Source organism: Brachionichthys hirsutus, chromosome 3 (genome assembly GCF_040956055.1).
Source record: "Brachionichthys hirsutus isolate HB-005 chromosome 3, CSIRO-AGI_Bhir_v1, whole genome shotgun sequence".
NCBI lineage: Eukaryota > Metazoa > Chordata > Actinopteri > Lophiiformes > Brachionichthyidae > Brachionichthys > Brachionichthys hirsutus.
The window spans coordinates 3,436,487-3,460,550 of record NC_090899.1 but is presented as its reverse complement, the minus strand read 5'-3'; the positions used below and the strand labels follow the sequence as shown (position 1 = coordinate 3,460,550).

At 42.6% G+C, this 24,064-nt stretch overlaps 6 protein-coding genes across 6 annotated transcripts; 3 read left to right on the top strand and 3 right to left on the bottom strand.

The window, feature by feature from the left end:
• Window positions 1-901: 901 nt before the first annotated feature.
• med18 (mediator of RNA polymerase II transcription, subunit 18 homolog (yeast)) lies at window positions 902-3,273 on the bottom strand. The gene is made up of 3 exons (XM_068755266.1): window positions 3,151-3,273; window positions 2,127-2,239; window positions 902-1,542 (listed from the first exon to the last, which is right to left on the bottom strand). Exons 2-3 carry the CDS (start codon window positions 2,197-2,199, stop codon window positions 986-988), a joined length of 630 nt encoding a protein of 209 aa, XP_068611367.1. The 5' UTR covers window positions 2,200-2,239; window positions 3,151-3,273; the 3' UTR covers window positions 902-985.
• On the top strand, window positions 3,204-7,485 carry cyp4t8 (cytochrome P450, family 4, subfamily T, polypeptide 8). The gene is made up of 12 exons (XM_068755254.1): window positions 3,204-3,386; window positions 3,701-3,845; window positions 3,951-3,995; window positions 4,068-4,195; window positions 4,564-4,688; window positions 4,831-4,985; window positions 5,238-5,344; window positions 5,706-5,896; window positions 5,986-6,119; window positions 6,432-6,496; window positions 6,680-6,762; window positions 7,127-7,485. Exons 1-12 carry the CDS (start codon window positions 3,204-3,206, stop codon window positions 7,296-7,298), a joined length of 1,533 nt encoding a protein of 510 aa, XP_068611355.1. The 3' UTR covers window positions 7,299-7,485.
• A 1,556-nt stretch (window positions 7,486-9,041) lies between these two features.
• ppp1r8b (protein phosphatase 1, regulatory subunit 8b) lies at window positions 9,042-11,692 on the bottom strand. The gene is made up of 7 exons (XM_068760434.1): window positions 11,640-11,692; window positions 11,037-11,097; window positions 10,541-10,694; window positions 10,104-10,321; window positions 9,739-9,883; window positions 9,493-9,557; window positions 9,042-9,395 (listed from the first exon to the last, which is right to left on the bottom strand). Exons 1-7 carry the CDS (start codon window positions 11,690-11,692, stop codon window positions 9,042-9,044), a joined length of 1,050 nt encoding a protein of 349 aa, XP_068616535.1.
• A 1,084-nt stretch (window positions 11,693-12,776) lies between these two features.
• themis2 (thymocyte selection associated family member 2) lies at window positions 12,777-17,012 on the top strand. The gene is made up of 6 exons (XM_068757688.1): window positions 12,777-12,879; window positions 13,271-13,411; window positions 13,499-13,888; window positions 15,039-16,216; window positions 16,402-16,507; window positions 16,909-17,012. Exons 1-6 carry the CDS (start codon window positions 12,777-12,779, stop codon window positions 17,010-17,012), a joined length of 2,022 nt encoding a protein of 673 aa, XP_068613789.1.
• Window positions 17,013-17,460: 448 nt separating this feature from the next.
• rpa2 (replication protein A2) lies at window positions 17,461-20,490 on the bottom strand. Its single transcript, XM_068758598.1, has 9 exons — window positions 20,390-20,490; window positions 20,101-20,189; window positions 19,904-20,005; window positions 19,680-19,793; window positions 19,402-19,476; window positions 18,659-18,775; window positions 18,309-18,434; window positions 18,016-18,110; window positions 17,461-17,909 (listed from the first exon to the last, which is right to left on the bottom strand). Exons 1-9 carry the CDS (start codon window positions 20,400-20,402, stop codon window positions 17,822-17,824), a joined length of 819 nt encoding a protein of 272 aa, XP_068614699.1. The 5' UTR covers window positions 20,403-20,490; the 3' UTR covers window positions 17,461-17,821.
• Window positions 20,491-21,518: 1,028 nt separating this feature from the next.
• On the top strand, window positions 21,519-24,051 carry smpdl3b (sphingomyelin phosphodiesterase acid like 3B). Its single transcript, XM_068758597.1, has 8 exons — window positions 21,519-21,579; window positions 21,670-21,883; window positions 22,146-22,243; window positions 22,331-22,474; window positions 22,617-22,786; window positions 23,037-23,217; window positions 23,393-23,526; window positions 23,617-24,051. Exons 1-8 carry the CDS (start codon window positions 21,519-21,521, stop codon window positions 23,974-23,976), a joined length of 1,362 nt encoding a protein of 453 aa, XP_068614698.1. The 3' UTR covers window positions 23,977-24,051.
• The last annotated feature ends 13 nt before the right edge of the window (window positions 24,052-24,064 follow it).

The following is a 24,064-nucleotide window of genomic DNA, read 5'->3' as shown; positions in this document are numbered from 1 at the left end:
TGAACCTGAAGCAACCCGTGGCGCTTTCACGTGTAACAGTCCCAGCCCAAGTTCCCATGAAAGAGGCACTAATGGGTTAACAGCAGAAATGAGAGGGGAAAATCAATGCTTTTGTTGAGGGGAAGAAAGAGAGGCTTTCACAGGTCTATGTGTCATTAAGCAATTGAGAAAGCTAATTAGACTTTGGAGGGGGGGTAGGCAGAGCTAGTCGCTAATTATTTCCATGGCAACCACAGCTCCTGTAGATGATCTGAGGTAGCAGGCAGTCGGTAATGCAGACAGCGACGTGAAGAGCAAGAGAGACCCCTTGTGGGGTAAAATGAACATTAATGACTATTGCATAAATACTGTAGTCACAAGCATATACCTACTTTAAAAAAACCTTTAATTCGATTTCATTACATTTAAATGCTGCTTGTGGAAAATAAACAGGCCCTTGTACAAAATATATTACAGTAGGAATTATCCGATGGTAATTTAAAATACTAATTCTAATAAAGACGATACAAAATCCTACCTATTTCTAGGTGGTCATCCCATCTGTAGCTTATTTCTTTTTAAACCTATAGCATTGTCAAAAACTATCTTACACCTATTGTATAAAAATTGCGTACAACCAGCTACGTGTCATTTCACTTGTCTGGCAGGGGTAATGGCTATCTGGAAATTGCACACACTTGTGATTCTTTACCTGCTGAACTCTCCATGTAGATCCTGAACGCACCACGACCGCTTCTCCTGTAAACATTCTAAAATTAACTTGTGATGAATTAAAACACCTGTGGTGTTAATAAGTGCGAGAAGGAAACAGTGGTCAACCTTCTGTGCTAGCACAGCAGAAACCAGCAGAGTTTTCCAGCTCACTTAGCAGACTCAGGACAAGTACAAGTGATAAGTCAAATACATTTGCACTGTATTTTATTGTAAAACGCAAATATCGTAGCAAAAAGAAATCGAATCAGTCCTTGATCATATACGCTTGCATCTAATGTCTCTGTTTGCTGGGGTCAATCTTTTCCAGGTGAACCAGGGGTTTGAGTTGCTCAGCGAAGCTTCGCATGTCCTCCGACATGGTGTCCTGGCCGGCCGGAGCCAACACGCTTAGCTCCACCAGGTACGAAAGCGACAGACGCTCCGTGTTCTCCGTGTTCCCCGGCACAAGGACGCGCGACAACTTGCTCACAACAACCTTCATAGCCCCTTTGCGGAATATGTGACCGTTGGCCACAAACTCGTGGTCCATGCGGAAGCCCATCTCATTCAGGAACTCTGGCAGGCTGTGGGAGGCGGCCACGTCAACGCAGTTGCGCACAAGGGCGTGACGGCTCTTGTCTCCCACTTCGGGTTGGCCGAGGTAGCGGAGGTGCCACGGAGATGTGGGGTGGGACAGGGAGCGCCTGGCGCGCAAGATGAAAGGGTTTCCTTGTTGGCCCTTCAGCAGATAAACCAGCTCATGGTCTGTGAAGGTCTCAGGTTCCATGTTGTCACACAGACCCCGGAGGCGATGCAGGAGGCTTTCCAGGGCTTGGTCTAACACACTGCCTGAGTCAATTGAGGATAGAGAAACAGATGTAGCATCAGGTGCATATAATAATAACTTGGTTATTCTGGGCTGCATTTTGCACCGCACTACAAAACATAGAATGACGGATAACAATCAGGGATGGTGGAATATTCGAAAGAGTTCGGAATACATCTCATCAAAACACCGCATACATAAATATCTCAGCGCTATATTTCCAGAAATTATAGCATCAGAGAATGTGGGGCAAAAAGTCCAACAATGTATTGTATCGTTTTCTACATTTCTGAAAGAATTTGGATGAGAGTAATTGTGAATACCGGTATTACTTTCAGTTTTGTGATTCGACAATAAGTAAAGTTATTCAGAAAAAAGTATTCCTGGTGAACATATGGTACTTTCTTTGCTCTAAAATGATACAAAACCTCATATGGCCGTTAAAATAAATAAGCTCGATATAATGATTTGGAACCCTTACTTACACTACTTGGAGACACACATGCCGAATATTACGTCACAGTATTGTAAGTATGGACCATTAACAGTCCATCGCAATGATTCAACTTGGCTGCTAACATTTGCAGATGTTTGTAACACAGCTTACCTTGCAGCAGGTATTCCATCATATTGATAGCGCCCGCGGTGATCGGCGTCACTGTCACTGGAGGAGCTTCCATCTTTTCTCAGATACCAATATTTTCTTTTTTTTTTTTTAATCTGAAGGGGGGAGAAATACAAATATGACACACCGGATGTTCCCAGCTACCTTATGTTAGCTAGCCTATCTATTTGGTAATTTACTAACCTGTGTACCAGCGAGAATTAGCTCCAACACAACAGATAAAGACCGAGGATCGGTAGGCCTCACTCAACAACTCGCTGTTAGCCTGCCAGCTGCTAACAAGCTAAGTGTACACACACGCTACTGTGCTAATAGACCTAATTTTTTAATTTAATATGGGGTAACTTGAGGGTGGCGACAAAATCTATCGGTGAAAAGAGACAAATTGATAAAGATAAAAATAAGCGATAGAGGAAGTGCATCTTTTGATTCTTCCTCCGTTTCTTTACACATTGGTAGGCGCATCAGCTTTCAGGCGCACTACCGCCACCCACTGGAGGGAGCACTGAAGTGGAGACGGTTGATTGGCTGTGGCGAAGAAGAAGAAGAAGAAGAAGAAGAAGAAGAAGAGGAAGAAGAAGAAGAAGAAAGAAGGAATGAAATATATAATGCCTTTTTTTGGCAATTGAAAACCAAAAATAAATAAATGAATGCATAAACATAACTCTGAACTGGGAAAACTGAACCACACAATGCAGAAGGTGAAAGCTGCAGCTGAAAGTCCCAGAGTCTCCAATATAAGCAGTCGGAATAGAAACAAGTTGTTCAATATGCATAACGCATTAGCAGAAATCGCTCATGGAAAAATAAGTCATCATTCTTGAGGTGTTTGTGGCCATACAGAAAAAATAGCGTATCGAGGCTTGCTTCGATTAGGGGAGGAGCCACCAATGATATGATTTTTGCCTCGCGGTTTGACACTTTGACTGACCCCCTTGCAGAGTTTTGATGTAGGGTTAGAGCTTAGTTTCTATTTAGGAGAGTAGGACAGGTGACAGGCTCTTACCTATCGATTACATATTGACCTGCTGCTGATCCTGAAGAAGAAACACAATCGAAATGGATTTAACCGGAGCTCTTCGTCTGCACTGGCCCGGGATGCCGCACCTGTTCGCTCTGCTCTGTCTCGTTGCCGTCGTCTACAAAATAATCTTCGCGTTCGCTCAGAAAAGGGACTTGATGAGGAAGTTCGAGGCTTTTCCGGGACCGCCTGCAAACTGGCTTTTCGGGAATGTGCTCCAGGTAGGATCGATCCCGCGTGGAGGAATCACACGTTTCCATGCGACACATTTACATTTTCGCTGTGTAAATTATTAAGTTGTTTCTCTCAAGGTCGTTTAGATGTTTTAGGTCGCCAGATTCTGTAAAAAAAAAAAAAAAAAAAAAGAAGCTGCGTTTTACTGATTTAGATCTTTTACACGATCAGAGTTCTTGATGGGTTGGAAATTAAAAAAAAAAAATCGTGTCCAAATATGAACATTTGAAGTTTCTGCATTCAGCGAGGAGAATCAAAGCGCAGGCTGCAGGACTGAACGTTTCCCAAAATGCTCTTTTAGATAAAGCAAGATGGGACAAGCATGTTCAAAGTCCTTGAATGGGGCCGTCAGTACCCTTACGCGTTCCCCATCTGGATCGGACCCTCCTCGCTCTTCCTAAACATTCACCATCCCGATTATGCGAAAACCATCCTGGCGACACCAGGTGTGTGACTGATTATATATCAATAACATAAAAAAAAATGACTCTCCATTTGATTTAGTATCTATTTTGTAAGAATAATCATATTATTGTTTTTTCCCCGAACAGAGCCAAAAGATGATCTTTTTTATGGTTTCGTTGAGTCTTGGATTGGTAAGACTGCATGTCTTAAATGATAATGATCAGCATCATTTATTCACACGAATTGCTTGTGTTTGTCTTCAGGGAATGGCTTATTGGTGTCCAAAGGTCAGAAGTGGTTTCGACATAGAAGGCTCTTGACTCCCGGTTTCCATTATGACACCCTGAAATCTTATGTAAAACTGATGGAAGATTCGACTAAAATTATGTTGGTATGTAAATTAACATGGTCGATTCTGAGCAGAAAAAACACTTTCATTTCACAACACACACTTAATTATACACGAGTGGCAAGAAAGCACCTGAACTGATCGTATTCCTTACAAATATATGTAAAATAGCAATAATTACTTTGTAAGTTGAAGGTAAATATTAAGAGATAAATTACATTTATTGTGTACTTTTACATTTGAAGTTTCTATATAAATGGAGCTTTTTTATTCTACCACACATAAAGTAAAGAGTTTTTAAAGGCAGTAGAATTTTATTTTTGTTTGGAACGGTCCCTGCCAGTTATCTGTGCATCTAAATATGTGGTGTGTCCACATTCTTCTTATGTCCCTTCTGTCTCCGCTGACAGGACAAATGGGAGCGATACGGAAATGGCACAGAGTCCTTTGAACTGTTTGAACATGTCAGCCTTATGACGCTCGACACCATTTTAAAGTGTGCCTTCAGTTGCAACAGCAGGTGCCAGACTGAAGGGTGAGTGCATTCAAACGGGGTTTTACCGCCTCCAGTGTCCGATTAATTTGCATATTTGTGTGCTTCCCTGCAGCTTTCTGAGTCATGAGTGGGGGGTGGGGTTAAAGGTGACTCTTGATGTTTCTCTGTGGTCTCATTTCAGGGGGAGAAATCCATACATTAATGCCGTGTATGAGCTCAGTCATCTGATTAACCTGCGTCTCAGGACGTTTCCGTACCACAGCGACCTCATTTTCTCCCTCAGCCCACATGGCTACAGATACCGAAAAGCACGCGCGGTGTCTTATCGTCATACAGGTAACATTGGAAGACATGATGTTATCAAACAATTGTTAGATAGCAGGTGGCACCATGTGTCAGCAACTGGAAGCGTGATCGTATGTCAAATTTAGACTCTCATCGCAAAGCAAAACATTGCTCGCAGGCTTTCTCATACCTCGGAACGCTCGTATGTCGAGGTATTACTGTGCTCTGATTATCTTTTTACATGTTCCTGTATTTTAAGAGGTTAGCTGGGCAGAGACTGATCCATTATCTTTTCATTTAAAGAGAGCGTCTTAAAAGAGAGGAAAAAAAAACTAAATGAAGAGCAAGCGCTGGAGCGGATACAGGCCAAGCGAAACATGGACTTTCTGGACATCCTTCTCTTAACAAAGGTATGCCATATCAGTTGACAATGAGTCTACTGTGCAGTCAAGCTGTTAAAAAGAAAAAAAAAAGTCCATCTGCATGCATTCAGTCTTATTAAAGAGGATATGATGTGCGTTCTATTTGGAATCAAAGTTATCAGTAATTTATGTTATCGTCCATTTTGGCAAATCATGATCTCTTTTTCTTCTACATTCAATGTCTAACCTTTTACAGGTGATTTGCATTGTTAACCAGATCTGGATCCAGTTTTGCATAGCATTGGAACATCATGAGATTTCCTAGACTGGTTATTTTTAGGTCACAAAATGTATTTTAACAGTTCCTTGGTATAAATTCTTATGCTGGTGTTTTCAATCCCACACTCAGGATGAGAATCAGCAGGGTCTGTCGGATGAAGACATTCGAGCAGAGGTGGACACGTTCATGTTCGAGGGTCACGACACGACAGCCAGTGGCCTCTCCTTCATACTATACAATCTGGCCTGCAACCCAGAACACCAGACGATTTGTAGAGATGAGATCAAGCAAGTGTTGAACGACAAGGAGAACATCGAGTGGTAGGCTCGCTTTCGGCTCGTCTCATATGTAATATAGTCAAATAAGCTGTTAGAATAGCTACTATTAACCATGGCTCTGTTATTTAAAGGGAGGATCTGAATCAAATTCCATACACTACAATGTGCATTAAAGAATCCCTCCGCCTTCATCCTCCCGTACCAGGAACGTCCAGACGAATCACCAAGCCCATTACTTTCTGTGATGGAAGGACTTTGCCCGCAGGTCTGTTAATGTTTTTTTGGGGAAAACCCTGAACAGCAGAACAGGGACTATCATGCCTTGCATAATAACTTTCATGATACTCGTAAATATAATATATTAACCTTTATTGGCAGCATGATGGTGCAACTGGCAGAGCTGTTGCTTCAGAATAACAAGGTTTTATGTACTTTCGTGGTCGGCATTTCTTTATTTCACGCAAAAAAAATCCAGAATTACATAACTATTTATAACTATTTATTTGATGGGAGAAAGAAATGTCAATAGTCAACACCTGACCTACTGACAGTCTGCTTCTTTTTTTTTTTTTTGCAGGTAGCGTTATTGGAACAAGTGTGTTTGGGATTCACCGGAATGAAACTGTCTGGGAAAATCCACACGTAAGTCAAAATATCCTTTTCAAGCAAATCTCTGCACTGAACGCTTCCCTTTTCCAATGCAGTAGAGTCAGTGATAGTAAGGTAAGTAAATGTGTGCTGTACATGGTAATTAATAATTAAACCGTGGTTGGATATGTGACTGCTTGGCATTTTTTTTCCTCTTCATCATCTTGTCTTCCGTAGGTTTTCGACCCGCTGCGTTTCCTACCAGAAAATATTTCCAAGAGGTCAAGTTATGCTTTTGTGCCCTTCTCTGCTGGGCCAAGGTTTGTATACACCCTGATTTTTGTGGCTAGGAGTTATTCCAAGGAGCAAGTGAACAAACCCTGAGTTTGTATCTGTGAGCTCTGAGTCGATCAAACCCTTAGATGAAAAAGAAGAGTCATCAATCAAAGGAGCCCCGATACTCTGATTCAACATGGCAACCACTAGAAAACAATCGTTAACAATGTCTGAGTTTTCACTAAAGCGGCATCTTGGAATACCGCCTGGTCACTGATGTGTCGCTAACTTCTACAGTCAGAAATAATAATTGTGCCGCTCGTGGGCACATCTGTTATAATCTATTACATGAGCATTTACAGTCTCGTTCTTCATAACGGCATTGGGTTCTATGTTTTCCTCTCTCAGAAACTGCATCGGTCAGAACTTTGCCATGAATGAGTTGAAAATAGCGACAATCCTGACCCTCAGAAAATTCCAGCTGATAGAGGATCCAACCCGGAAACCCTTACTAATTCCTCAACTGATCCTTCGCTCAATCAATGGCATCCACATCAAGATCAAATCTTTGGACATGTGACATATTCCCCAAATTCCCGAACGGTCGGCCAGCTCCCTCTGGGATGCCCCAGTGTGGTCATCACCTGTATCGCTCCAAGGCCGGCCGCAGCTCTGCGCACAGTTCCGGGAGGACGACCCGCTGGAACCTGAAGCGGCTGATGAGCCAGTAAATCCTCCCCGTCTCTGAACACACCGCTCTCTTCTAATTGCACCATTTGCAATGTCTTCCAATAGTGCCAACAAGGCAGCCATCGTTAACGGTGTTTTCGGCACCACTTTGCACATGGAAATGGTGATTATGAACATATTTAAACAAAAATAACTAAAACAATCTATAGTTTAAGAAGGTGGGTGTATTTAGCTTAACCTAATAAGCTTATGATTGTAGCTCGCTTTAACTAGTGGCTGGGCTGTAGGTGAAGGGTTCTGTCAGCCACAGAACAAATTTAACAGTCAGATGCTCAGTAAATACGGTAGTAGGTTAACTACATGCGTAACTGCAGAACTTTCTTTCTGTAAATACAATAACACAAGTCGTGTGCAAAGCCAACATCAGAGGAAACGGTGGTTACTTTGAAGAATCTGTAATATTAGACATTTTGTTTTCAACACTTTGTTAGTTTTGACGTCTTCGGTATTCCGAGTAATTTAATCGCTGAAATAAATGTAAAACATTGAGTCAAAAGTAGTCAATATTTTATTTACAGTTATATGATCAGAAAACCCACACACCCCACAGACAAGGACAAAGTCACCAGTCCAGTTTGTAAACAGGAAGGACCTGACCCGTCTCTGACCTGAGGCCCCGTGTACACTTCATAACCCAATTATGTTTTCTGCCAGTTCAATAAATGCTTCACTGCTAATTATATTTTTTATGCTGCTGGGAAGGTTAATGGTCCTCAAGTCAGTCCAGTGAAATATGAATAGCGTGAAACAAACCCAGATGTCGTCTTTTTTTATTCATTTTTGAAACACTCGATATTTGATATTGTGTTGCAGATCCAATGATGCTTCTGAATAATTATACCGGAAGAGAAGCCAGACAAATATAATTGAACTGCTGTGGACAGTGTGAATGTCTTATTTGCAGGACCATACAAATGGAAAACCTCGAATCATCACTTACATAAGTTGTGACAAATAAAGTGTGGTTTTGATGCAACAGGGCAGAAACAGTCAAACCAGATGAAAACTATGTCCCCATCTAGTGGTTAATCATTTTAGTTGCTGCTAACCTATAATAAAAAGGTACCGGTACATGAAATGGAAATGTATCCGTGAGGAAACAGCTTCATCACATTCTATGACAACGTTTTTGGAAATAAAAGCAGCCCTGTGTTTTCAAAGAACCAGACTTCATTGGTGGATTCTTTCATTCAGCCGACTTGTAAAATATCTTGTATAAAAGCACTTGTTTGCCAGTTGTTTGAAATAATTATCAAAATACTAAGGGACTGAAGGAAACTCAACCATTTTAGTAAAAAAAACAAGAAAACATCTGCACATCAAAAACAGAACTAAATAGGCCCATCGTATCCATACAGACGCACATTTAACTGCAGATTAAAAAACCCACTGCTGAGTATTTTAGTTTGAAATTGAAGCTTTTGTGCAGTTTTCTGTGGGGGGGGGGACGACTTAGTCTTTATGTTGGTTTCTGAGTAACAACAAATAAAAAAAGAAACTCGGTATGACTCCCACCTCTGCCAGGTCACAGTCCCTGATGTACACCTGAGAGTCAGCTGCTTAAAAAACCCGGTTAGATGAGTAGTGAAGGGGTGGGCTTCTTACCCGGCCAAGCTTCTTTGGCATACTTCTTTTTGCGTGGCTCGTTGTGGGTCTCTGGTAGATAGGGCGCTGTGACGGGGGTGGGGTTGAGGGTGACGGGGGGCTGGGGAGCCTCTGGGGCCAGGTCCACCTCTGGAGCTGGGTTGGGGAAGGGCAGAGGAAGCCCTCCCTGCATTGCGGCCCCTCCCGGCGCTCCCGTTGGCTGGATCTCGTGACTTGTGGGAGGCAAGTCCCCGTAGAGGCCGCCACTCACGCTGTAGCCGTGGATGCGTTTTGAAGTCAGGTCATCAAAACCCAGAGTATTCTGACCATCTAATCGACGTTTCTGCGTCGGGGACAAAAGAGAATGAACGTTTTGACTGAAAGCCATCAGACCCACACACTCAGAGACCACTGATGGCATGCCCACATTTAAAATGTACCTTGATAGGGATGACAGCAGTCTGCACCATGTTTCTAAAGCGTCCCACCGACGGGTCTATATCCTCTGTTAGTGTTTAAAATACAGTTGTTATTGTCAAAGTTAATTCACATGTTGTAAAGCTCTGACAAAGGCAGTTTGACATTTTAAGACAAAAATAGATAAATAGATGAACTTACACTATACTACATTCTGGTGCTGCAGTTAAAAAACACCACTTCAATTCTTCCTCGTCTTTAATTTGTACCTGGATTGATGATGGAGTCGTCCTCATTAAACGTTACCCTGGAGTTCCTCCGTTTCCTTTTTGGCCTCTGGATTTCCAGGTTGCCCTCCTCGATGGTCAAAAGGGAGATGCGCTTGTTGTGAGCCGTGTTGAACTCTGTCAGGTTCTGCCGAGATTCAGACGAGGAGAAACGTAAATGCAGTTCCGTTGTTCCGTTTAGCTGCATTCTCATTGTGAGGTAAACTCAGTCAGGTTTCTACATCAGCTGGCAGCGTTATAAAACTGGACAAGTATAAGACAACTATTGTAAATCAGATTCCGATCAATCATTTTCTTGTTCAGGTTTGACAGCATAATTATAGATACCATCAAGATTCTAAACGCACCTCCAGCTCAGTCTCTTCCTCTGGAAGCCCAAGTAGTCCTTTAAGCTCTTCATCATCCCCTGTTTTACTGTCTCCAGCACCGGCGGGACCCTGGGTTTGGGGTTTCTCGCGAATCGTGTACGTCCTTGTCGAGGCACCGAAGGATAGTGTGGAGTCGATGGGAACCTGTTGAGGCTTGTGCCCCTCCAGACGGATGTGTCCAAGGAAAGTACCATGTGCTAAAAGGATTTAAAAAAAAACATGAAATATTATGGAAATAAAATGTGTTTAACTGTAGAACTGCATTGAGATACGCATCCAGTACAACCACTAAAAAACAACAACAAATAGACCATTTCATCACTGACGATTCAATAAGGACAAAATATCAAGCAAATAAACAGCAATCAATCAATTCCAAGAGAGCTGAATATTTATTGTTCGTGATGCAATCTTACTGCTGTTGAGGTCTATGAGAAAGAGCCTTTTCAGGTGTTTATGGTAGACCAGGGCGGCGTGGACACGCGAGCACGACTGATGGTCGATGGTGAAGTCGCACCAGTCGGGGTTCCTCCCAAACAGGTAGAACTTCTTTTCATCTATGATCAGTTTCTGAAGGGGAGAAGACTCTGTCTGTGAATTAAACATTAAACATGAAACATTGTTCTAAACATTCTGCAATTTACTCTGTGGCCCCAGAGCCATAACTCAACGGTGTAACTTCCCACTGAAAAGCTTAAATCTCTGGGCTCTCATGTTGCTCTCGCACCGCTTGAAGCCATGCAGCCATGGGGGGGGGGGGGGTCCAGGGTGTAACCGGACCAAGCGGACTGTCAGGCTCGTATCTGGTGCATTCAACTGACCCAACACAACACAATTTATGCTTTCGACACAAGTACTATGCATCTAAAGCGATGGTGAGACCACCACGTCCTCAACACGCTTTCCAGTTACCTCCATCAGTTTGTCTCCCTTCATCACGTCTAGATGGAGCCCAGGGGGCGGCTTGCCTGCCCTGGAAGAAAGTAGATCTGTAATCGTCTCAAACATTTATACAACCTAGAAATATTGACATTTTTAATCATGTTTGGTCATGATTAAAAAGCGATTCATTTACACCACAGCTTGTACTCTCGCATTGCTTAAAACTCCATTCATAAAATCGGGTGCTTGAGGCACAAGCCGGCGAATGTAGCTTAGCCGTTGTGGGTTTTTCAGTCGTCATCTTCTAGGCACAGGTTATCAGTTTAAAAACATTCCACACACGTCACTGAACACGCCCTGCTCATAATTAGTCGACGAGAAGTTAGAAACCATAACAGACATTTACTTCTCAACCCAAAAGACACCAAACTTGATAATTGTAATTCAATTCATTCAACAGTCGAGGGTTAGCTTTGCGTGCAGGCTTATCGGGGTGTGCTAAGGCTAGCACCAGTAGCTAAAAGCACTCTTTGTGAACAAGAGTGAGTTGCGTAAAAGAGTGAACGAGGATTTCTCCTTTTGATATTGCATTAGTAACACTCGGTTGCAACTTTTGCGCGTGCATATTCTCACCACGATGGACAATCAAAAGGAGGAGGGCTCTCTTTGCTTATTTTAGTCGCCATCTTGCCTCATCCCCTCGTAACGAGGGGCATGATGGGTAAAACGTCACTCTGTGTTATTGGGAGGTGGTCACGTGTTCTACCCCCCGCTTTGTAACTACTGTATCTTAGATTTCAAGCAAAAACTCTCCCTTTTGCGTTATCCCAGTGATTTAAATATCTTATTATCGATGGCCGAGGATAGTAACAGTGGTATTTTCTACTTTTTTGACTGGGTTAACCTTTGATCAACAAAAGCAATTGTTATTGTTAAAATTAGAAAATGAAAAACAGCTGAGGAAAAATGATATATAAAATGGAAGAAATGAAATTGGAAATTGAGAAGCAGAAATTGGGGCTGATTAAAGTGGTCGATCACTGCAAAGTCATTAGTCAGTTTATATCTGTGTTTGGATTTCCAAAAGTTTAACGAATGGACCAAAGGTCAAATCTTTACTTCTCGGCTGTTCTCCCAAGTTCTTAAACAACTTAATGTGACCCATAATACATCTTCGGCGTATCGCCCACAAAGCCAAGGGGCACTTCAGCGTTTTCATCAGCGTTTCATTGCTGTGTGCTTATTGCACTAATTTAAAGGCTGATTGGCAAGAGGGTTTACCATGGCAACCAGAGAAGTAGTGCAAGACAGGACAGGATTCAGGCCCAACGGGCTTGTCTTTGTCCACAAAGTTTCCCGTCCCTTGTCTGTAATTCCGATCACAAATCCAGACTACATGGTCTTATTACAATCATTTCTATTCATACACTAATATGTAGACGTGTGGACATTTGTATCACATTGTCTTATGAAGGCATGCATCCTATTGCTTTGGTCTATTTTCTTTTGGTTATAGAAAATAAAGGCTTTCAGATACAATCGATTAGATAACAGAATCATGCACTAGATATTTTCTGTCACAGCGTAATGAGGCTTAACTCATATTTTTCACCCCCATCTGTAATGCAAGCGTTGTGCAAACAGCTCTTGTGACTTCCTTTATAAGATTTGTGGTTTCTGCGACTGAGAGAACCCCCCCTCTCTCTCTTATATTACCCTTGTCTTTGTATTTGCTTTCATTTGTCATTTCAGTCCACTGAGGCGGCAGCGATGGCAGACTCGACCGCTTTGCCGCTTCAGCAACTTATAGCATCATTGGATATCACTTGCCTGCCCAGAATTCTACAAGTTAGTTCTGGGGTATATTACCAGGGTAAGCTTTTCAGCAACGTATTTGACATGGACCAACAATGTGATTAGGGATTATCTGAAGCGTTTGCTGCAGATTGTAATGTCGGAATTTCTGGATCTGTACTTATTTAATTCAGCTCTATCAATATGTTATTCCCCCTTTTCAAAGCTACAAATGAGATGCTATCGTAGCTAAATAAGAGTAAGGCTTTTGCTTTAGTTAAAAGTTCATCCAAGTTTATGTATTGTGATTAGAAATCTTTCACATAGACTCTAAGGTTGTGCCCCAGAATTAGTGAAGAATAAAACACTATTTTATGTTTGATCTTGCTGCTTATTGCTGAAGTTTGGTTGTTGTTTTTTTGTCGCCCCCCCCCCCCCCCCATCATTTATCTCCTTACTTTCTATTTCAGGATCTGTATATGAAATGTCTGGCAGTGAAATGTGTTTTTCTACCGGGGATCTAATAAAAGTCATTGGAATTGAGCTCCGGTCTGTTTGCTGTGAGGACATAAGTAACAATGACAACTTTGAGCTGTCTATTAACCATACAGGTGAGCCCAATTTGTAGAAAAGGGTCTCATGAGAACAGCTTCTTTGTTTTTTTTTTTGTAATCGACCACTGATGTTTCGTTCCTCAGGATTGTTCAAGGTTGTTCTGGAGGAGATGGCATGCCTGAGGCCCGTGGGACTGGAATCCTGCTTACCCTTCAGTTACATCAGTCGCTCCGAGATGACCTTTGACCTCACTCTCCGAGAAGAAGGAACTTTGACAGCGCTCTCCTCTGAGCAACGTAAGGGTGAGGACAGTGGGCTGCGCTCTCATGTTCAAGGACGACAAGAAGAAGTGTGTGCACCACTTCCTTGCCCTGAGGAGTTCAGCGAGGGCGTCGGCAAGGAGTGTTTCACTCTAAGGGAGATCATGTCTTCGCCAAGACTACGCCGTCGAAGGTTTCTCTCCCTCAACGCCACCAAATGTGAAAAAAGCCTCGTCTTCACTCCAGTATTCCAGGTCCACGCCATCATGCACTGTGAGCATAATCTACTTCTTTATTTCATTTCATTCTCTAACCGCTTATTCCGTCATCGGGTCGCGGGCCAAGCTGGAGCCAATCCCAGCAGTCAATGGGCGAGAGGCAGGGGACACCCCGGACAAGCCGCCAGTTCATCGCAGGGCAACACAGAGACATACAACCAGCCACACACACACTCACACCTACGGGCAATTTAGTGTCACCAATCAGCCTAGGCTGCATGTTTTTGGTGGTGGGAGGAAGCCGGAGAACCCGGTGAGAACCCACGCAGACACGGGGAGAACATGCAAACTCCTCACAGAATGGCCACAAGCCGGAGACGAACCTGCAACCATCTCGCTGTGAGGCAACAGTGCTTACCACTGCGCCACCGAGCCGCCGACTACTTCTTTATTATGTATTTTAAATACATTGCTTTTTTTTTTTTTACACCTTTTAAAATAATATATTTGTAATTCGTCTATGGCTTGCATTAAAACAACAATAAAATAGTGCAGTAATGGGGACCGACCTACGTGTTGAAGTACTGACAACTAGTACTGAAACTGAGCTGAATCAACTGCTGAGTTACTTAGACAATATGCTTTTAGCCTGATATTTCAATTCAACTCAGTCTCTTTTGTATTAGTTACTTTCTCTTTCATTATTTCCATTCAGAATTCCTGGAACTTTTAAACGCATTACCAAATATACCAGGAAACGAAAGCTTCATTCAGCCCATTCAGTTCTGCTTTAGCTGCAGTTATCTCGATTTTTATCAGGAAATATTCAGCGGTCAAATTTAGAGACAATGAATCACAGATCCATACGTAGTAGTAAGTGAAATAAAATATGCCTAATTTATTTGCATTTTCTGATGGGAAAACATGCCAGAAAATATTTTACAACTATTGCCACTATTCATTTTTTTCTGTGCAGTTTTTGCACAATTCTCCGTTTAATGACATTTTAGTGCAGATGATATGCTGTTCTTCCTCTCAAAGAAGCTCTGGAAAGAAGGAGCATTTGACACCGTTTTACTGCTATTTTACATCATGCTTTTCTTTCATGAAAGGGTGCAGAACATTTCATAATTCATAACGAATCAAACATCTTACGATATTTTCTAAAGTAATTTATCCTTTTTTTTCTTCTCATTTTCTTACAGTGAGGAACAATGTCGTGCAATTTCCCTCCAGCTTAGATATGGATGTGATCGACGTCACAGAGGTGTGCAAAGATGTGAAATTTGCAACCCCTATCTGTCTGCGAGAGGTCCTTTCCCTACCAGATGAAGCCTTCCCTACAGTGGTGGAGATACTAGAAGGCCCTGGAAGTCATTCTCTGTTCAAGTGCAGCTGGGTGCAGGAACTGAAACCAGGCAGCCACCTGGTTCTCCACAGGACAGGAAGCTCAGACATGATATTATTATCTGCCACAAAGAACCGAAAGACACAGCAGTACTTTCTGGTTTCTCAGCAATATGGCGGGCGGTTTCGGAGACTTCCGAGAGAATTTAATTCAGTGTATGAGCTGTATGTTGCTTCGATCCAGGCACCGGGGCTGAAGGTTTGCGTAACGAGAAACTGCGAGGAAGTTGAGGAGGAGGGCCTGCCTGGCCTCGGTGTCGGGGAACAGTTGGAGGTTGTTTGCTGCCAAAGGATGCAGCGGCCTCGTGAAAGCGACAGGGAACAGAAGCCGTCTGTTGAGGCTCTACTGTGTCACCGTCTCCAAGAGCCGGATGATAGGGATGAGAAAGCAGAGATTGTTCTTCCCCTGTACATGCAGGGTCACTTTTTGGAGGTGCTCCCCGACAACAGGAAGTACAGACTCACAGATCTGGGTAAGGAGTGTATTTTGCCCATTGATTTCAAAGTGGTGAGCCGGGATCCGGAACTGGCGAGCGATCCGCTGGTTGGGTTTGCTTGTCTCAGAATAGAGGGGGCCACGATTGAGCCCACAATCCAGGCAAGCTTTCCGCACAGGCCAGAAGACGGTTTCGAGATCCCAACCAAGTGGCTCTCTCTGTCTGTCTCTTTCACCGAGGACTCCCTACCATGGCACAACGGTCAGCCACCCAACTGCCATGTGGACAGGGTGACAGAGGTGACCGACACGTTCTTTCATGAGTTTCTAAGAGAGGACAATTCAAATGCAGCTCCTCCTCCTCCTCCTCCTCGACCACCAAAGCAAAATCTATCATCTGTAAAGACATGCAAAATAAAATCAAGATCCTCGAAGAAATCGTCCAAGACTAAACATCGACCGGAGAAAAGCCTCCCAACCAGAGAGTTGGCCAGTATGACTTTAAATAGCAGAAGGCGGCGCCCAGCTCCTCCAACTCCAGTGAGTGCAAACCTTTTATGCATACGTTCATACGGCTACATTCGATCTGTATCTTTGTGCATTTATGACTTTCAGAAAACAGAGAAAAGATCACACAAGATGTTTCTTTCTTGGGCTAAGTGATTGATAAAACGGACTATGTTAGAATGATTTTCTTCCTCTTGCTCTTTCCTCTCGCTGTGCAGGATATCTTTGACAAAAAGCCTCCACCAGTCTTAACGCGAGTGTTCTCAGCGGATGGAATGACGCCAGAGAAAGCTGCACCAAACACGAAGAAAACAAGTAAAGCTTGTTCATTTCATTTCTAATTTTGCACGGGCTGAAGAAAACTTTGGTCCGTTTATTTGCAATTTATTGCATTCTGCCCTTATTTATTTTTTTAAAATTGGGGGGTGGGGGGGGGTCAGGGTTGAAAAGCTGGAGCAAATAGTGTCGATTAATATGTACTATAGCTAAGGATTTATGGAACCAGGATGTGCTCCTGGGAAAACAAATATATTAAAGATGAAGAAACTTGCCAGAGGTTTAAACAGTTCAGTGAATGTAGAAGCAAGCCACACCAAACGTCATCCACAGGTCATTAGGATAGTTATTATTTACTCTTTTCTTTTCATTCGATTTGTTAACATGAGGAAAATATTGCAAACACAGAACATTACTAATTGAATAATCGTACCTCTCATTTTTCCCAGCGCCACAGCACAACTTGGCAGCGCATGAAGACAGCGACCACGACTATGAAATTGTGGATGCAACTTTTGTGAATAAAGCACAAGAAAAGGTCATGTTCTACTAAAACAAGGGAGCCGCTAACTAAATGTGAGAGTAACTAAGGATAATGTTATTTAAAATGGTATTTCTTGTCTTAAATGTTACACCAGCATAGTGACCCAGAATAGCTCATCAGCTTGGAACAAGGATGACAAAAAGTATACCAGAAGACAATGTCTTCCGGTAGATGTGTAGTAATGTTGTGAAATATATGGTATATACAAGTGTAATATATTGAATAAGGAGTCAGTATTTTACCATTATCCATGCAAATAAACAACTATTGATTATTACATGTGCAACAGGCCCTATGATGATTATCTTGTATTTCTTTTTAAATGTGTAGTATATTTATTTTGTTAAACTATATGGTGGGTTTTTTTGGGGGGGGGGGGCTGTAGTTTATTGTCATGCATATAATATACTTGTATTGTTCAGTAACTCATGACACAAATGTTTGCATATTTTCTACAATCCTTTAATTTGGAAGAAGTTACAAAGACAAAAAAAATATTGCTTATTTTCAAAGTGTTTAAAATTACAAAATGATTTACAGCAAGCAGGGAAGAAACAACAAGAGCTCATTCAACACCAACACCACTGCGACATGCAAAGCAGAAGCAATTCTAGGAATAGGATGTGTGAACCAAAGGTCTGACCTCATCTACGCGTTAGATATAACATAGACCACAATGCATCACAGGAGGATTACAGTCAATTCTCCGGAACGCAGCGGGTTAGAGACCTAAAGTGGTGCCTTTCGGTTATTAAAGGCATTCATTCGGTAAATTTGACAGAAATATTCCCCCACCGGTGCTCAGAGCGCGACGGTGTCTATTCATCTCCGTCTGTCGATTTGTAATGGTCTTCATCAATGGTGGAAAAGATGTGTCCTTCATTGCTCAGGAACTCCACCGCTTGCCTGTTGAACACCGAGAGAGAGACTCGGTGAAAAACTAAGCCAGAATGTATTTATACACGTGTTCGGTTGGTTGTCTCTTAAAAACACAAAGCAGAACTTCTCTTACTTGATGACAGGCAGACTTAAGCCGCTGAGTTTCTGCACGAGTTCCTGTATGCTGATCCCTTGTCGGTACGAGCAGCTTTTGATCAACCTCAGCACCTTGCAAAACAAACAAATTCAAATTCAAACATGCACAGTGAGGATGAAAATACGACACGAGCATCCTTCGGCCGCAGACGTTCTCTTCATCAAACTGTTCTCTCTCTCTTTATCGACGCGTTTCTTGATTTAAAAAAAAAAAAAAAAAAAGCTGCATTTCCAGAGTAGACTTCTATGTTCTTTTTTTTTGAGGCTCACCTGAATCTGGTTTGCACTTAAGCCATTATTAGAGAAGTCATTGGCTCGTGCATAACTCCCCCCCGCGCTGTCCGAGCCCTGCTTTGACATGGTTACGTTGGTGTTCGTCGCTGCTCCAGCGCTGGGCTGCAAAAGAAAGAGAAGAAAGAGGCTGGTGCTCGGTAATGTGACGAAAGCTCATTTGATTTGTGTTTATTCCAGAATGGGGGGAAAACAGCAACGGCACAGACAGAAACCTGCTCCTCTCTGGTCTCAGATAAAAGATAATACATCGACACAAGCTTGTTCCTAACAGGACATCCTCTCCTTTCTCATTTGAAGCGGGTAATGGGTAAGCTTGATTTCCTCACCCCGCTTTGAGGCTTGCCGAGAACCATGTGTGCTTGGACCACCTCCAGCATATGTGAGGTGATTTCATTCATGTCCTCAAGGGGCCTGAGACTGAATGCCACAACAGACCTGAGGTTCTGAGACAGGAAGAGGCATCTTGAAACAGCTGAACACGCAGATGTAAATGCATAAGAGAAAATGGCTCCAACGTTGATGAGATGATCAAAACCAAAATCAGATTGAGACAAATGGCACATCCGAGTCGCAAACGTCCCGTCACACTTAGAAAACACGAGAGTACTACTACATGAGAGTTTATTCTCACATGGTCACGCAGCCTCACAAGGAAACAAAGCTAAATTTGTATTTGCTTCTGGGCACCTCTTTGGCCTCCTTTAAAACGGCCCTAAAAATTCACCTTTCAGGGGGGCAGAAACGGAGTCATCACGACTCTCTCCGGATCAATCCCCCACCCCCCTTTTTTGTCCACCTACGTTGTACATATTATGTGTCTTTAATTTATTGCTATTTTGCATCTGTGGAGTAATTTATTTTTATTTTATCGGTATCGTTATATGTCGATGATTTATGTACGAAGGACTTTCAATGGAAACAAGACCGCAAGGGCTTTTTTGAAATGCTCCTCTTAGACAGGATGTTCGACTGTACTTGTACTGTAATACATGCTACTGTGTGACTGTACTTGTACTCTAACATTCTATCTAATAAACCTCTGAGATGATTTTAGAATGGGGAAACTCACCTGAAAGGAGCGCATATTGCCAGAGACTTTGACGTATGTGCCTGGAGGCAGGATGGAGCTGTCCATACTGGGGTCCTATAAAACAAAACATATTTATTTTATGAAAGAAACAAGTATAGCAAGCAAAACAACAGGCCGCCACCACCACCACCAGCAGCATTCTGATTTTCTGCGTTGGGTTTCATTGCTCACATCTTTTGAATTTATGTACGTTTTGCTCATGGCTGACGGAGACCAACACAACAGACAGTAGTTTGTCCAAGAGTAAAAGCGCCGACCTCCGTGTCCAACCACTGCTTCACATCCATGGGGGCAGCCGTCATGTCATCAACCTTGTACTGGATGTTGGTCATGGATTTGTCTCTGCTCCTGATGACTCCCACAATGGTAACCTGTGATGTGAAAGGTCAACCTCACATTCGTCTCTCAAATGCATATTGAGCCCCCCCCCCCCCACACACACACACACACACACACACACACACACACACATTCAGTTTACCTGGGCAACTTCCACATCAGCCACTTTGAAGGCCTCATCAACCTGGGAGGCAGACATGAGCTGAGACACGGTGCAGGGGATTATCTGCGTGGCGCGGGCTCGCTGCAAAAACACAAGACACAAAATGGTGTCTCACCATTCAACATAAACATAATTCTCATAGGTTTAAAAGTGAAACTTTTAACAACAATACTAACTTTCTTCTCCCCTTGGGAAAGCGAAGGGGACGCGAAGCCTCCAGGGGACTGAGTGTAACCCCCAACCGTAGCCGACTGACTGTATCCTCCTGAAAGACCGCAAAGGGAGAGACAACTAGGATGGGTTCGGGCTGCCATCCATCCATTCCTCCATTTAAAACACCGCTACTGACGTCAACATCAGGGAGCAACGAGACAGTTAGGCAGGCTAGCGTTAGCACTGGCCCAGACAATAACAAGATGTCGACATAAACAAGCTACGAACAAAGTAGTGTGATATTAAACTCACCCTGGTTAAACATGGCGGCGCCTTTTACAAAGATACCCAACCTTAACTTTATATGACAAAGAACGGCTGCAGAGACGGCGCTTCGGCAGACTGCTTCCTGACACAGGACCCGCGCGAGAAGTTCCATGCACCGCGCATGCGCAAAGCACGAGGGCCGCGAAACTTTTCGAATGAAATGCATATCTTAATCCCTGAGTATTGTTTTTCAGGCATTCTTTGCCCCAATGACGTCTGGGCAATTAAATACTGTTGTGAATGATAGTCGCTGTAAGCCCTACCTACGACCTATACCATATCGATGAGGTATATTTATCTTTAATATTTGTCTCATATAAGTGGTTGTGCTTGAGAGTTGATGGCCCGCTTTCGTGGAAGGCATACCTAAAAGACAAAAATCGGGATTAAAAAAACCGCTCCTGAGGTTTGTTGCCTTCCGAACCTGTTGGAAATATATCAATCAAATAAATAAAAAGGGTCAAGGATCAAGCATCAATCACCCGGGCTAGAACATATGAAGCCTTTTCTGGTATTCTCTGTAAGATATAAATAGTCTATATATTGTATATTGCATTGATTTGATTCTTCTAGTTAAAAAATGTGTATTCATTTGAATTTCTATTTTATTCCTTGTATTTTTTTACTGCTACTAATACTACTACTACTGTAATTTAGCCTTGTCCCGTGAGGGGTCGCCACAGCAAATCAACTTTCTCCACTTCACCCAAATGTAATAGCGTTTTAAAAATATAATATATAAATATAACTTCATTATTGGCTGAACCCACTCGGGGAGTAGGTTGATATTATTTCGTGAATCCTCCCAAATTGAGCGCGTCATTTGTAGTTCATTGAGTTTAATGATTGCAGAATGTTTATAATGTGTGTCCTACACCAGTTGCCGTAGTTCCTACTGCGCATGCTTGATATCCTGGATCCAATATACGGTCTTGCAGAAAAAATCAGGCACAAGAGTCCGGAGTCAATAAAGAACGTACGAAAACAGTTTCAGTTCTCCTCGCACGAACATCCACATCCTTCATGTAATAGATGCGTCATTACCGCTGGACTTTATCTAGCGTGCCATTTATTATAGGCTTACCTCTTAAACTTTGCCTTGGTTTGGTTTAACATGTCGAAAGTAACGGCGCTCCTGTCGCTCCTGCTTTTCAAAGAGCTTCTTGCGTTATCAGGTCAGTATATCCCAAAAAATATCACTAAATTGTAGAACTGTTCCTTTCAGACAACAGTTTCTTATTTATTTTATTTTTTAATTCTTCTAGGAAACTTCTGGCACATCACTGATCTGCACTGGGACGGAACATATAACCTAACCAATCATCCTGAATATATTTGCGCGTCAAGCGGGAATCGACCCGCAACCGATGCGGGGAAATTTGGACATTATGTTTGTGACTCGCCGTGGTCCCTCATTAATTCCTCCGTGTATGCCATGAAGGCTATTCTGCCAGACCCGGACTTCATCGTATGGACAGGGTATACTCTTCAGGCTGCCCCCCCCCCCCCCCCCCCCCCCCCCCATTAATTCCTCCGGTGTCGGAGTCCAAAGAATAGATAAATATTTGCTTAATGTTTCAAAATGATTGTGTTTCTGTAATTTTAAAGTGATCTCCTCCAGCGGCACAGCTTGGAACTTTTTTATTTTATTTGTAATTTTTTTATTTTATTGATTTGTGCTTCCTCAAACTGTAGGCTGCAAGAAATAATCCCTTTCATTTAATACATTTTGCTTTCTCAGGGATGACACGCCACATGTGCCAAACGAGGATCTCGGAGAAGAAGAAGTGCTCCACATTATCAGCACGCTCACCCATCTCTTAAATGAGGTGTTTCCAGGTAAGTGTGCTATAGAGACACCATGAAAGATTAGCATAATCTAGAAGAATTCTTACTATTGATGAAATTTTTTGCTGCCCTCTTTAGATACTAAAGTATATTCTGCCCTGGGCAATCATGACTACCACCCTAAGAACCAGCTTCCTGCAGCTCCAAACCGCATCTATGACCAAATAGCAGATCTGTGGCGGGATTGGTTGGATCCAGAGTCCAGAGAAACATTCAAAAAAGGTGGATGGATTTTCTTGTTGTACTCTGAAATGATTTCCTCTTATAGTAGCACACTTTCCTCTATGTATTTATCAATCAATAAACACAAATTATACATCAGAGTGCATGCGTTACAAAATGATCCGTCCCTTTCTCTGCATAGGTGGATATTACACAGAAAAGCTGCTGAATCAAACGGGCCTCAGAATGATCGTCCTCAACACCAACCTCTACTATGACCAGAACGACCTGACCAAGGGCATGTATGACCCGGCGGGCCAGTTTAGCTGGATGGACCAGGTTCTTAGAGATGCTGCTAACAACAACGAAAAGGTAATAAAGCATCCGTTAGATTTTTTTTTTGTCCCAGAAGAACAACCACTCTCTTCCTTTCTTTTTTTACTTTCTGTTGAATTAGTGAAGGTTATAAAATATGAGGGGCATAATAGTTCCTTCTTATGAGAAATGATCTCAAAGTAAAAAACACAAAAAACTTTCCCTCCCATATGCTCTGTAAATCTTAGCGATTTGAATTCACCTGAAGATGAGCTGTTTGCTAATTTAACGTTGTATTCTGTGACAGGTGTACATCGTTGGCCACATCCCTCCAGGTTTTTTTGAGAAGAAAAGGAACAAGGCCTGGTTTACACCTAAATTTAACAAGATATACTTGGATTTAATTCAGAATTATCATTCGGTCATACTCGGACAGTTCTTTGGCCATCATCATACTGACAGCTTCAGAATGTTCTACAACTCAGAGGGTAAGATCAGACTGAAGTCACGCTGCCTTTCCTGGTTTTACATCAGCGTTGGGTGATTGATATTTATTTTGCTTATCATTTCTGGAATATAATGCACTTTAACTCTAATATTAAGCTGTCAGATGTCACCAATTATGCTTTGACACACAAAATGACGGACCTTCCGTTTCTATAGGCTCTCCAATTAGTACCATGTTCCTCGGCCCAGGTGTCACGCCGTGGAAAACAACACTTCCTGGTGTTAAAAATGGTGCTAACAATCCCGGAATCCGTGCCGTAGAATACGACGCAGAAACACTCCAAGTTAAAGCAAGTTAACTCTGTACTGTTTCACATTTAAATACATCTCGGAAACTAATTTGTATTATTTTTTTTTAACCCCTGTCTGAACATCATCAGGATATAGTGACCTATTACCTTAACTTGTCACGCGCCAACGCAGCTCGTGCGGGTTGGGAGAAGGAATATCGCCTCACAGAGAGCTTCAGGGTTCCGGATGCCTCCCCAGCCTCCATGCATCAGGTTCTGAAGAGAATCGCTAATGAGCACTGCTACCTACAGAAGTACTACGAGTTCAACTCGGTCAGCTACGACCTCACAGAGTGCGGCGCCGACTGTCGCGTTGACCACGTTTGTGCAGCCAGAGAGGTAGACTTTGACAAGTATAAAAGCTGCTTGGCAGATGGAGGGGCAACAGCCATGCACGGTGGGCTGATCCCGATGATTCTATTCGCAATTGCAATCTGGAGTTTGCATTGATCATCTGATCGGGAAAACTCAGTGGAATTCAGCAGGAGAGGATAAAGCACGTATTCCAGTAATCTGTGACGTTCTGCATCAAATCCAA

Excerpts from the sequence above, each read along its gene's own strand:
- ppp1r8b (XM_068760434.1), bottom strand. The coding sequence starts at position 11,692 with ATGGCGACTAAAATAAGCAAAGAGAGCCCTCCTCCTTTTGATTGTCCA. Across the intron at positions 9,884-10,103 it reads AGGAAGAGACTGAGCTGGAG|AACCTGACAGAGTTCAACAC; the intron begins GTGCGTTTAGAA and ends GAATCTCGGCAG. Across the intron at positions 9,558-9,738 it reads CGACTCCATCATCAATCCAG|AGGATATAGACCCGTCGGTG; the intron begins GTACAAATTAAA and ends AAACACTAACAG.
- rpa2 (XM_068758598.1), bottom strand. Across the intron at positions 19,477-19,679 it reads AGCAGTGGTTGGACACGGAG|GACCCCAGTATGGACAGCTC; the intron begins GTCGGCGCTTTT and ends TTTGTTTTATAG. Across the intron at positions 18,435-18,658 it reads TCGGCAAGCCTCAAAGCGGG|CCCAGCGCTGGAGCAGCGAC; the intron begins GTGAGGAAATCA and ends TTTCTTTTGCAG.
- smpdl3b (XM_068758597.1), top strand. The coding sequence starts at position 21,519 with ATGTCGAAAGTAACGGCGCTCCTGTCGCTCCTGCTTTTCAAAGAGCTT. Across the intron at positions 21,580-21,669 it reads AGAGCTTCTTGCGTTATCAG|GAAACTTCTGGCACATCACT; the intron begins GTCAGTATATCC and ends TAATTCTTCTAG. Across the intron at positions 23,527-23,616 it reads CAGAAACACTCCAAGTTAAA|GATATAGTGACCTATTACCT; the intron begins GCAAGTTAACTC and ends GAACATCATCAG.
- med18 (XM_068755266.1), bottom strand. The coding sequence starts at position 2,199 with ATGGAAGCTCCTCCAGTGACAGTGACGCCGATCACCGCGGGCGCTATC. Across the intron at positions 1,543-2,126 it reads GATGGAATACCTGCTGCAAG|GCAGTGTGTTAGACCAAGCC; the intron begins GTAAGCTGTGTT and ends CAATTGACTCAG.
- cyp4t8 (XM_068755254.1), top strand. The coding sequence starts at position 3,204 with ATGGATTTAACCGGAGCTCTTCGTCTGCACTGGCCCGGGATGCCGCAC. Across the intron at positions 6,120-6,431 it reads TGGAAGGACTTTGCCCGCAG|GTAGCGTTATTGGAACAAGT; the intron begins GTCTGTTAATGT and ends TTTTTTTTGCAG. Across the intron at positions 6,497-6,679 it reads CTGTCTGGGAAAATCCACAC|GTTTTCGACCCGCTGCGTTT; the intron begins GTAAGTCAAAAT and ends TGTCTTCCGTAG.
- themis2 (XM_068757688.1), top strand. The coding sequence starts at position 12,777 with ATGGCAGACTCGACCGCTTTGCCGCTTCAGCAACTTATAGCATCATTG. Across the intron at positions 12,880-13,270 it reads TTCTGGGGTATATTACCAGG|GATCTGTATATGAAATGTCT; the intron begins GTAAGCTTTTCA and ends TTTCTATTTCAG. Across the intron at positions 16,508-16,908 it reads GAAGAAAACAAGTAAAGCTT|CGCCACAGCACAACTTGGCA; the intron begins GTTCATTTCATT and ends CATTTTTCCCAG.